The sequence below is a fragment of the Rattus norvegicus genome, chromosome 16, assembly GCF_036323735.1.
Source record: "Rattus norvegicus strain BN/NHsdMcwi chromosome 16, GRCr8, whole genome shotgun sequence".
NCBI classification, from domain to species: domain Eukaryota; kingdom Metazoa; phylum Chordata; class Mammalia; order Rodentia; family Muridae; genus Rattus; species Rattus norvegicus.
The window spans coordinates 5,170,649-5,182,671 of NC_086034.1; the positions used below are offsets into that span (position 1 = coordinate 5,170,649).

The 12,023-nt window shown below is 48.4% G+C and overlaps 1 protein-coding gene across 4 annotated transcripts in view; it reads left to right on the forward strand.

Annotated features, from left to right (window-relative positions):
- Positions 1–12,023, forward strand: part of Actr8 (actin related protein 8) — a 22,235-nt gene continuing 10,212 nt past the window's right edge. For 2 of the 4 annotated variants that reach the window (XM_039094616.2, XM_039094615.2), the window contains exons 1-11: positions 1–251; positions 3,954–4,124; positions 5,214–5,324; positions 7,058–7,162; positions 7,422–7,595; positions 8,162–8,255; positions 8,459–8,591; positions 9,400–9,553; positions 10,117–10,212; positions 10,920–11,060; positions 11,740–12,004. In XM_039094616.2, coding sequence (XP_038950544.1) covers positions 129–251; positions 3,954–4,124; positions 5,214–5,324; positions 7,058–7,162; positions 7,422–7,595; positions 8,162–8,255; positions 8,459–8,591; positions 9,400–9,553; positions 10,117–10,212; positions 10,920–11,060; positions 11,740–12,004 — 1,567 coding nt within the window. In that variant the 5' untranslated portion in view covers positions 1–128. The remainder of the gene's footprint in view (positions 252–3,953; positions 4,125–5,213; positions 5,325–7,057; positions 7,163–7,421; positions 7,596–8,161; positions 8,256–8,458; positions 8,592–9,399; positions 9,554–10,116; positions 10,213–10,919; positions 11,061–11,739; positions 12,005–12,023) is intronic. The other 2 variants (XM_006252682.5, NM_001309459.1) reach the window with 2 other exon arrangements.

Consider the following 12,023-nt stretch of genomic DNA (forward strand, 5'->3'; position numbering starts at 1 on the left):
ACGCCGGTGGCGGCCATCTTGACTGTGGGCAGCCAGGGGACGCTGCGCCTGCGCGATGGTTCTCCACTGCCTACTGTGGCGTCGGTGTTCCTGAGCCCCGGGGTTGTTGGTGGTCGGTGGTGGCAGAGATGACCCAAGCCGAAAAGGGGGACGCGGAGAACGGGAAGGAGAAGGGCGGGGAGAAGGAGAAGGAGCAGCGCGGCGTGAAGCGGCCCATCGTGCCCGCACTGGTCCCCGAGTCGCTGCAGGAGGTGAGGTGCAGGGGGTCTGGCCTTGGTTAGACCACGGCTAGCCTGGGCCTCGGCCGCTGGCGGGGGCCCAAGGGCCGGGCGTAGCCGGAAGCGTTTTGGTCCCCTCCCCTGCACGCCAGCCTAGGTTGCTTGTGTGAAGTATCGGTGCAGGGCAAAGCCAAGTCCGCGGTGCACAGCATCCAGGTCTCAGCCTCCAGGTCTCAGCTGTAAGACGTCACGATTTAGCAACAGCCTGGCTCTCAGGGACGCCAGCAGATACTTGTTCAGGGATGGTTAGAGCTCTACCCCGTTCCTTTCTTTGCAGATCTCACAGTTCACGTTTAAAAGCAGGGAAAAGGTAGCCTGTGTGTCAATAACAGGATAAGTTTAAGTCAAAAATTTAAGAGTAGCATAGCTCACACTCTCACTAGCCAGGGCTTACTGATAAATAAAGGAAATACATTCCTATTGGGCAATGGGCCACGGAAGTGCACAGCTCCCAGAGAAATAGGGAGGGGTTGGCTGTTGGATTTCCCGTGGACCATTTCAGAACCTTCTCCCTCTCCCGTAGCTGCGTTAAATTACCTAACTGGTAGGGCTGTTGTAAAATGCACAGTGTAGTGTACTATTTCGGAGGACCCACAATGTGTATCTCCTCCAGCCTCGACAGAGGAGGGCAGAGGTCCCGGGAGGCTGGAGATTTAGAGTGAGGTTAGAATGCTTTTGAGCAATTCGAGGTTTATCAACATTTATCAATCTGTGGGTTGTAAACCCTTTGGGGGTTGTATGTCAAGTATTTACATTATGATTCATAACAGTAGCAAAATTTCAGTTACGAAGTAGCAACAAAATAATTTTACGCTTGGGGGTCACCGCAGCATGAGGAACTGTATTAAAGGGTTGCAGCATTAGGAAGGTTCTAGGGAAGAGAACTACCTGAGAAACTTGTGTCAGGAGAGGATGAAAAGGATTGGAGACATAGCTGTTTAGAATTGACAAAGACCATACAGCTTTTCAGTGTCCACACAAGCTCCGTAGCCTCACCTCTTGACTGAAGATAGTGGAGAATTTTGGAATTGGATGCTAACTTGACGGTTTTGGGGTGCATCATTTTCATTTGCAGAGTTTACATTTGGGAGCCACTCAGTTGAGTCACCAGTAAAAAGGCAAAATTAAAAAAAAAAAAACCAATATTTTAAGGAAGTTTGAGTTTACGATTTTACCTTGGGTTTCAGATTGAACAGTTGGCATTCTCTGAGGCCACCAGTTCTACATCCAAGCTACATGGTTAACTCTGGCCTCCTCCCAAGAACTTGATGAGTGCAAGTGGCAGGCTGAATTTATAGCATTTCTGGTCCCTTTTCTACACCCCAGCAAGTTTTGTCACATGCTTTGACCATCCCATACCCTCTGTGGCACTTGTACTTCGTGGACTTTTCTCAGTCTTAGGTTAAGTAACAAGTAATTCCAAGGAAATGAGTAAAACGTACTGCTAGGTTTCTTTCCTAACACATTAAAATACACAGTTACTAAAAAATTATAATTGTCCATACATAGCTGCATTCTCTAGATTTTCTTAATCCACATACTGCAGCCTATGGGTCTTTGATAGTCCAGGTGTCCCTGATGGGTAGCAGCCTTAGGTGTTTTCCCCAGTCCATTGGCCGATGTCCTCCGTGGCAGTGATGCTGACAGCATGGGAAACAAGACAGGAGCACCCTCTTCACTAGGGTTTGTCGTATGTCGTGGAAAGGAGGAAGGTTGTGCGATCATATTATGAAGGGACCAGCAGACTACTCTGGGTGACGTTTAATTCATTCCCGAAGGGAGGAGTTAGATGGAGCTCAACTACAGAGAGAACCCATTGCAGGCGGAGGGGTTAGTGTTGCTGAAGGCCCCAGCGTCTTTGAGGTTTGTGATCAGCAGAAGCCTGGATTGAAGCTGGGCAGAGTGGCACATGCTTGTAAACCAGATATTGGGGCCTGGGTTGAGAGGGTTAGGTAGACGGAAAGGACAACCGTCCTAGAGCTTGGCAAGGGCCTGACAGAGGAGGTTCCAGCCTTCCTAGTATTTGTGAGCCTCAGAAATGTTATGAAAGGAACTACACAGCGAGGGCAGGGTAAAGGAGGTAGGTACCAGGGAATTGGGCTGGGATTGTGGCTCTCAATAGACCATTTTGTTTTCTTTCTTTTGAATAGAAGCTCTTTAAAAAAAGAATCATTCTAAAAAACATTATGTGCATGTGTGATGTGGGTGTGTGTGTGTGTATGTGTGTGCACATCTTAGTGCGGCACCCATGGAGTCCAGATGAGGGAACCAGATGAGTGAAGTTGGAGTAGGAGGTAGTGAGCTGGCTGACATCGGTGCTGGGAACCAGACTCTGGTCCTCTGCAAGAGCTGTACTCTTAGCCCTTGAGCCATCTGCCTATTCCAGACTCCGTGATTTCAGAGGCATGGCCAAAGTCCGTCCTTCCCGGTACTCTCTGGTGAAACTTTGGGGGGTGGGGGCGGGCAGAAGTTTTCCCAAGTGAGCTTGAATTCTCTCCCATGAGAGTTACAGACGTAAAGTAGTTATTCTGTAAAAGCCACAGCCATCGCCTTACTCCTCTGGATTTGTGCTGTGTTGTCAGTTCTCGTTCACTCTTCTGACCTACAGGGACAGAGTTGCAAACTCTGACTTTAAACCCCAGGCTCTTGCCAGATCAGGCAAACGGCACGCAGAGAACACAGGGGACAAACTCAAGTTGTTGATGACTATTGCCTCCAACACTGGGAAGCAGTAGTTCTCCGCTGACTTTCCTCCCTGGAACTCCTCGAGCAGACGTGATTGATGGTATTAGTCACCCCAGAAGCTTTGCTAGTTAGCCACTTCCTCAGCCTCCTGGAGCTTCTCCATCTGAAGATCTATAGGGACGGCTTGGCCCTTCCTCTTCACACACCACCTCCCCCCCCCCCCTCCCGTCTTCTCTTTCATCCCTCTGTCTTTCTTACTAAATGGAAAGTTCTCTGATCGACTACCATTCGACCTACATTCCCTGCCATCTAAATGCTCAGAAACTGTATCCTGATCTGCACTGGGGGATTTTCATTCCTTCCAGTAAGAATTTATGAAGAGTGTACTGTAAGTCAGCTCAAGGGAACACAAAGAATTTGCATTAGAAGAGCAACCATCATTGGACGCCTCCCAGCTCCTCACTGAGTGGTTTTCTGGCTTTTCTGTCCAACAGTCTCTGCTGGTTTATGTCAACTTGACCTACGCTAACGCCATCAGAGAGGAGAGAACCTCAACTGAAAAGATTCCTCTATAAGACTGGGCCGTAGGCAAGCCCACCCGTAGGATATTTTTAACTGGTGATTAATGTAGGAGGGCCAAGCCCACGGCGGGTGGTGCCAACCCTGGGCTGGTGGTCCTGGCTTCAACCTGTTGAACAAGCCACGAGGAGCAAGTCAGTAAGCAGCGATCCTTCATGGCCTCTGCATCCAGGTTCCTGTCCTGTTTAAGTCCTGCCCTGACTTCCTTTAATGATGAACAGTGATGTAGAAGTGTCAGCCAAATAAACCCTTGCTCTCAAACTGCTTTTGTCATAGTGTGTCATCACGGCTGTTGTAAGCCTAACTAGAACATAGTGTTTGCAGGAAACATCGGGCGATGTGTCCCCAGTCTGTGAGCTAATCTATCGCCTGTGTCTTCCTAAATTCACATTTGTTTTTCTCTGTCTGCAGCAAATCCAGAGCAACTTTATTGTCGTCGTACACCCAGGCTCAACAACGTTAAGAATCGGCCGAGCCACAGACACGCTCCCAGCCAGCATTCCTCACGTCATTGCTCGGAGACACAAACAGCAAGGGCAGCCCCTGTACAAGGACAACTGGCTCCTAAGGGAAGGACTAAATGTAAGGCAGAAAGCAGGAGCTGGGGACCGCCTAGGGTTGTTACCATGGGGGTGGGGCTGGGGTTCTACTTTCTAAATATAATACCACTCAGGGTTGCAAGTATAATTTTCATCTCAGTTAGTTTTGTGTCCTGTTACTATGATAAAATACCCTAACAAAAGCAACTCAGGGAGAAAGGGTTTATTTTGTTCACAAATTCAGGCTACAGTCCACCATCATGGGGAGGTCAGGGTGGCAGGAACTTGAAGCAGCTGGTCACATTCACAGTCCAGAGCCAGTTGAGAAACGTGTGTGTGTGTGTGTGTGTGTGTGTGTGTGTGTGTGTGTGTGTGTGTGTGTGTGTAGGTGTGCGTGCGTGCGTGCGTGCGTGCGTGCATGCGTGCATATATCTGTCTCTGTGTGTCTATGCCCACGTGTGTGTGCTCAGCTCATTTTCTCAGCTCAGGCTCACGGCCTAGGGAATGGTGCCACCCAAAAAATAATTTACAATAGTAAAGTAACTTGAAATACTTCTTGATTTATTAAAAATATGTAAAGGAATGTGATATTGTTACAGAGTCAGAAAGATAAGCATTATATGGAGGTTTGAAGAACCTCTGAGATACTTTTTTTGAGACAGGGTCTCACAATGTAGCCCAGGCTTACCCAGTACTCACTGTATAGACCAGGCTGGTCTTGAACTCATAGAAGTCTGCCAGCCTCTGCCTCATGTGCACCCCTATGCTTGTTAGTAATTTGAATGGTGCTGAAAATTTTTATCGGTCACAAGACACTTGAAGTTACAGCTTTTTATCAGGGTTCCATTTTGACTTTTTGTCTGTCTGTTTGACTCTTGGAATAAGATCTGTCCTCGTTGTCCAGGCTTCTTTCTCTGGATCCCTATCTCAGCCTCTCTGTTCGTAGATGCTGGCATGTACTAGCACGTCCAGCTCTGGCTTTCTTAGGGTTGCCATGTCTAAGCAAAGATTCAAGAGCTGCGACTTGTTGGTGAGAGATGATCTATCCACTGACAGGCGCACTGTAGCGTGACTTGTTGGTTTCTATTTCATTAAACATTTCATACTCATCGTCTTTCATCTCTCTCTCCAGAAACCTGAAAGTAATGAACAAAGACAAAATGGCCTTAAAATGGTGGACCAGGCAATATGGTCTAAAAAAATGTCAAACGGTACAAGGCGGATCCCTGTGTCACCAGAACAGGTTTGGTCAACATTTCCTTTACATTTAGTATTTTTCCACGTCTCTGAATGTCGTCACGTGTTGAGTAACAGGATGTGTGTGTCATGTATCCCTGGAGGAGTAGCGCCTATGACAAGACTGACTGACTAGTGTATCTCGTGCACACCTGGGCTCTGGGGCCCGGCCTGGGGCCCAGCCTCCACAAGTGTACAGTATGTGGAGACGCAGTGTTCTGCAGCCAGCGTTACCACAAATGTGTTCATGTATGTAAATATCTAAAAGGCGTGTTGAGGCTGGAGAGCTAGTCCAGTAGCTAAGAGCAGGGCTGTTCTTGTGGAGGACCCACATTCAGTTCCCAGCACCACACAGTAGCTTACAGCCGTCTGTAACTCCAGTTCCGGGATCTGAAGCCTTTTGCTGGCCTCCCAGGGCATCAGGCAGGCATGTGGTACACATACATGCGTGCAGGTAAACACTCACACACATACAGTAAAAACCAATACAGCTACAGTGTACAGCTCTAGGGTACTCATGAAGCTGCCCTCTGTGAGTCAGGAGGGAGTGGTGGGTAATTGTGGAGGCCTAGAACACGTCTCTCTCCTACTGTAGACTTCCTAAACGCCGTACACTAAGTTGATTTTCTTTAATGTCTTCAATAATAATTTACAAACCTTAAAACGTTTCAACGTTTTTTGGAGAAAGGTCTTGTTTGTTTGGTCTGTTGGAAAACATTGCATGCATAGAGAACCGGATCATGGAAAACCATGGACTAATGACTCTGTAGGAGTCGAGTTTGGGGGACTGGAAGGGATTACCTACGTTTGGGAACTGCAGCCGGAGTCATGTGCTTGTTACTTAGGGCGTGAGATGCATTTTACCAGCAGCACCACCATCCACAGTAATGCACTGAATGGTCAGCGCCACAGTGGAGTTTTGTGACTGCTTCCAGTGTTTGATGTTGCTCTTACCCCACCAGGACATTCGGCTGCGTGGGCATCCACAGCTGCCAGACAGGGCACACATCTGACCTGAGCACGCAGGAGATGCCCGCATATCACAGCTTTACCCTTTCATACTAACACTTAAAGATACGTTACTTACAAGTACTGTGGAGCTATAAAAAGTCTTTCTTTATATCCACACCCGATAGGCTCTTTGAATTTATTTTTTCTACATCTGAACTTTTTGTTTAAACCAAGACAGCCACCCTCCCAAGCCCACACAGTTTCAAGATCACCAGTGTCACTGTCTTGTCCCATGGGGAAGTCTTCATGGGCAATAATGTGTATGTCACGGTCTGTTCCTCTGATACTCTCTTCTACGTCGCCTCCTGAAGGACCTGCCTCGGGGCTGGATTTTTTAAAAGCAGGGAAGTAGAAGGTATACACCCCAGACAGGAAGTAGTGTAGACTGAAGCAAGGATCCTCATGTCAGGGTCGTGCATTGTGTGGTTCTGCACCCCGTACTGTTGTGTGGCGGCCGCCTGCCTCCCTGAGCGTCACCACACAGATGGAGCTGTACGTCAAGACTGGGTGTGCCTCCAGGTTTCAACTCCATTGTGATACTCCAGACCCACGCTAAAACATGTGCCCTGTCACAATGCTGTGGTACCCGGCCGCAGCAGGACTTGCATATGTCCCTTAAGTCATTATGCCGATGTGAGTTAGAATTTCCAAAAAGAAAGGGAGGACACAGGGCACTCCTACACTGCCCCGCCTGCAGAAGTCTAGCTCTGACTCGATTTCTGTTTCCAGACACGCTCCTACAACAAGCAGATGCGACCTGCCATTCTAGATCACTGTTCTGGAAACAAATGGACAAACACGTCTCACCAGCCTGAGTATTTGGTAGGAGAGGAGGTAAGAAATGTTGACAATGAATGAAACAAACAAACAAAAAAAAAAAAATAGCTGATCTTCCTGAAATTCACTCTGCTTCGTCCTAACATTTTTAATCCTGTTTTTGAGAAACAGAAATGTACACTGGCCCTCTGAATTGCTAAAAACTTCATGCTCAGGATCTAGAGCAGTCAGAAAATACTAACTTTCCGGCCTTAGTTTTGAGTGAGTCCAGAAAACCCTTAGGGACAGTTCTAACCATGTACTCTTCCTTTCCTAGGCTTTGTACGTCAACCCCCTGGACTGTTACAACATTCACTGGCCTATCAGAAGGGGTCAGTTGAATATCCACCCGGGTCCTGGAGGCTCCCTAACAGCTGTTCTGGCGGATATTGAAGTGATATGGTCTCACGCGATACAGAAGTATTTGGAAATCCCACTGAAAGATTTAAAGGTGAGAGGAAATTCCCGTTTATCTGGGTTGTCTTTGAGATTCTTGGTCAGTACAAGTATTCATTACTGGTGTGTGTGTGTGTGTGTGTGAGAGAGAGAGAGAGAGAGAGAGAGAGAGAGAGAGAGAGAGAGAGAGAGAGAGGGAGGGAGGGAGAGAGAGAGAGAGATAGTGTCCTTGAAACACTTAACTTTTGGGTAGTGAGGATATCTTTGCTTCCTGACTTAATCCTGTCCAGTGATTTCTCTCCCTGCTTCATTGGTGTCTGGGTGCTACCCTGAAGCCGCTAAACTTGATCACATGAGTAGCTTTTCTTTGTACCTCACTCAGACACGTTACCCCCTACAATTCCATGTCACAAATTTACAGTGATTCTACGGAGTCAGGGAACTTAGGGTGGTCCTGGTTCTTCCTGAAACCAAGAGGCCTGGAGCACACGGAGTTTTGAGGTTTTGTTGAGGGCCTGTGTCCACAGCTGCTGGTCTGTGCAGGGAAGCCTCCAAAGGGGACAGGCACGTGGCCGTGACGTGACAGGTGTTGACCCGTTCTTGTTTCTCACTGTCGTTCAGTATTACAGGTGCATCTTGTTAATCCCAGACATCTATAACAAACAGCACGTTAAAGAGCTGGTCCACATGATACTGATGAAGATGGGCTTCGCAGGTATGTCTGAGCCTTGAAGCTGCTCGTTCTCACTGACGGGCCTGACTGAACCCACTGGCTTATTTAAATGTGTATTCCAAAGGGAGTGGTGTTCCTTACAGTTTGCCCAGAAATCTCTAGGCTCCTAAATTGAGTTGATCATTTGTTCCATGGTGTCTGCTGCTGTGCGTGTGACGGCCACCACTCTGCCTCTTCAATGGCAGGGATCGTGGTCCATCAGGAGTCAGTGTGCGCCACGTTTGGGAGTGGCTTAAGCAGCACCTGTGTTGTAGACGTCGGGGACCAGAAAACAAGTGTGTGCTGTGTAGAAGATGGGGTGTCTCATCGGAACACACGGTAAGGCTCTTAGCGAGCGTCACAGTCCGTTCAGATCCCCTCAGGCAGACGTCACCTATGAGACGAAGTCTGCACAGGAGTCCAGAGAGACTGGGGTCTAAGTTCTGGCAAGGCCACCTTGTCTGGCAGGTGGCCCTGTCCTTACAGAGCTTCCCAGCTGCATCCACCTTTGTATTTCCTGAGCTGCGGAGTGCTGTGCAAGTCAGCTTTGTGCCTGTCCATGGTCGTTTACTCCAAAGAGCTGTGTTAAGCGAGCCATGTAGAAATAAGCCAGGTTCTTTCAGGTCTACATTCTGTAGCGTTTTGAATATCTGATTTCCTTATCGTAGTGGTGCAAAGTTCAGTGGTGAGTGACTTGACAGAGTCTATCTCCTCGTGACATCACTAACACACGTGAATAAAATGAGTACTGGAACAGATCTGCTTGTCCAATTCTGTAGTTTTCAAACTACCTGTCTCCTCCGACCGTAATGGCGTGCCCCTCAGAGACCTGCACTAGGGGATGCTCTCGCTGAGCCTTGCTCTCCTGGGTGCCTTGTCCGTGCCTGATTCCTTTATATGCGAGTGAGTGAAAAGCCAGTCTGCCACGTGGGAAACACGTGAATCTGTCAAACCGGTCTTAGCTATGTTTTTCTAGTCCAGGATACTTCTTTATGAACAACTGGCTGTTTTATGCATTCCGCCGCTCGTTTTGGCTAGAGTTCTAATCTCTCATCTAACTGGCCTTTTATTTCTTACAACAGATATTTCTTACAACATGCCGTGAACCTTCTGAACTGACAGATTAACCATCTTCTCTTAACTTTAGGCTTTGCCTGGCCTACGGGGGCTCCGACGTGTCCAGGTGTTTTTACTGGCTCATGCAGAGAGCAGGATTCCCTTACAGAGAGTGCCAGTTAGCAAATAAAATGGACTGCCTCCTCTTGCAGCACCTTAAGGAGACCTTTTGTCATTTAGATCAGGTACGAACAGCATTGGTAGTGTTGGTTAGTAAACTGGTAAAGCCAGGAAGTGGAGCTCTTCTGCCGTCCAAGCTCTTGGGTGGAGTCAGGGTTATGCCCATGGGGTCTGACCACTGTGCTAGGGGACAAAGGCTGAAGGGAAATGAATGACACATAAGGAGATAGGTGCAGATGTTCATGTCTTGTACAGTGTATTATCCGCACTTAATCATCCCATTGCTGTGTGCGGATTGCTTCAGTTTTAAACTTTATTCGGGTGATACAAACCTTGGGAAATGTCAGTGTTCCAGCTTTGCAAGGTACATAAGGGTACACTCTTCCTGAGTCCTGACCTATACTGATGTCCGTCAGCAGTGACAGCCAAAACAGTATGGGTGGCAGAAAGCTTGGAAATTAAGTAGAGAGATGAGGTACAGCTGAGCTCTTGTTCTGTGAAGTTTGCAGTAAGTGGTACAGAGTTGGAGGATAACCACCGTATATGTGGGCTCGTACAGTGGAGCGGCTCGTGTAGAACTGACGGGGTTACTCACACTCCTACTGACAGCGTCTTTTCCTGGAATCAGGACATCTCCGGGCTTCAGGACCATGAGTTTCAGATTCGGCACCCGGACTCACCTGCCCTGCTTTACCAGTTTCGATTGGGAGATGAAAAGCTCCAGGTAACCAGCAGGCGTATGTGCTCGTGGGTGGACAGGAAGTCATCCCTGCTGAGTGAAACAAGGAAGCAGAATCCTCAGCGAGGACTGCGCGGGTTGAAGCTGGCTCCTTAAGTCGTTGTTCGCCGAGCCAACGTGGTCCTGTGAGAGGAGAGTAGAACAGATCTGCCCGTCTTTTCTATAGATTGCACTTTAGTCGTGTGTGTGTGTGTGTGTGTGTGTGTGTGTGTGTGTGTGTGTGTGTGTGTGGAGAGGAACAATGTACATATATGTGTGCGGGTGCCCACAGATCCCGCAGAGGGTCAGACACATCCTGGGGCTCAAGTTACAGGTGGATGTGAGCTGCCAGCCTGGGAGCTGAGCTCAGGTCCTCTGCCAGGAGTCCTCCTCACTGCTGAGCCACCTCCCCACCACAGACTCCTCTTTTAACCGTTAGGAATCGGTGGGTTTTCGGGTGGCCACTGTTCTCGCTAGGGAATCATAAAGTAGATTCTAAGGCATTCGCTTGATGGTCAGTTTGAGAGTCCCACATGCTGTCTTGCCGCTCATCCATTTGGACTATGAGTTTTCTGGTCTGATGTGCAGTCCCTTTCCTAGAAGGAACGCTGCCCCACGTGACATGGAGCACTGCTTGGTGGCTTTCGTCTGGGGAAGAAACTCTTTCCTAGGAGACACAATCTTTCCCTAAGCGTTCTCCCTTCCATGCCCAGGCTCCAATGGCGCTGTTTTACCCAGCAACCTTTGGAATCGTCGGACAGAAAATGACAACTTTGCAGCACAGGTCCCAGGGAGATCCTGAGGATCCTCATGATGAGCATTACCTGCTGGCCACACAGAGCAAGCAAGAACAGGTAACAGCAGCTCCTCTGGGAGAGGGGACATTGCCTCACTATACCCAGAGCTGACGGCTCCTGTGATCATCGGTGCCGCCCAACAGACCACTTGGTACTGTTTTCAGAACAGTGTTTGAAATGTTATTTGTTCTGTACTTAATACAGAAAATATTACTGGAGACATAAAGCTGAATCGTTTGTTTGTTGAGTCCAGCAATCAGATGTCTACTTGGGGGGCATAAACTATAGTTCTTAGCCTCTGATCTGGTGTGAACAGCTCATGGCAGAGACCAGGGGTTGAGACCTTGCTCATTTCTGTTCCTGTCCTAGAGACAAGAAGGAGGTAGATTGGGTCTGAATGAGGATTCTGTAACAGTCACTAGCCTTCGACTTCCATTGTTGACATACCCAGTTGAAAGTGAGCTGAGGGAGGGTCTAGGTGGATGTTTCCGTTTTCAAGCCCACTGACAGATAGTACAGGTCTATCACACGGCCAGCGCCTGCTCTGGCCTTGGCCAACATCTTCACTCGCATGCCCAGCTTACTTGAGTATGTGTGTGTGTGTGTGTGTGTGTGTGTGTATGTACTATGGTAAATTTTGCTTACCCTATTCTGAGGTCCTAGAAGGGACTCTTGATTGGACTGCACAATGTCTATTGTGCTCAGACCATAGATTGCTTTCTCTCTTAACTTACAGTCTGCAAAAGCTACTGCTGACCGCAAGTCTGCATCCAAACCCATTGGATTTGAAGGGGATCTCCGTGGCCAGTCCTCTGATCTTCCAGAGAGACTCCATTCCCAGGAGGTGGACTTGGCTTCTTCACAGGGAGACTGTTTGATGGCCGGCAATGAGTCTGAAGAAGCCCTCACTGCACTGATGTCCAGGAAAACTGCCATCTCACTGTTTGAGGGAAAAGCCCTAGGCCTTGATAAGGCCATCCTCCACAGCGTGGACTGTTGCTGTAAGCTCACCCTGGGTAC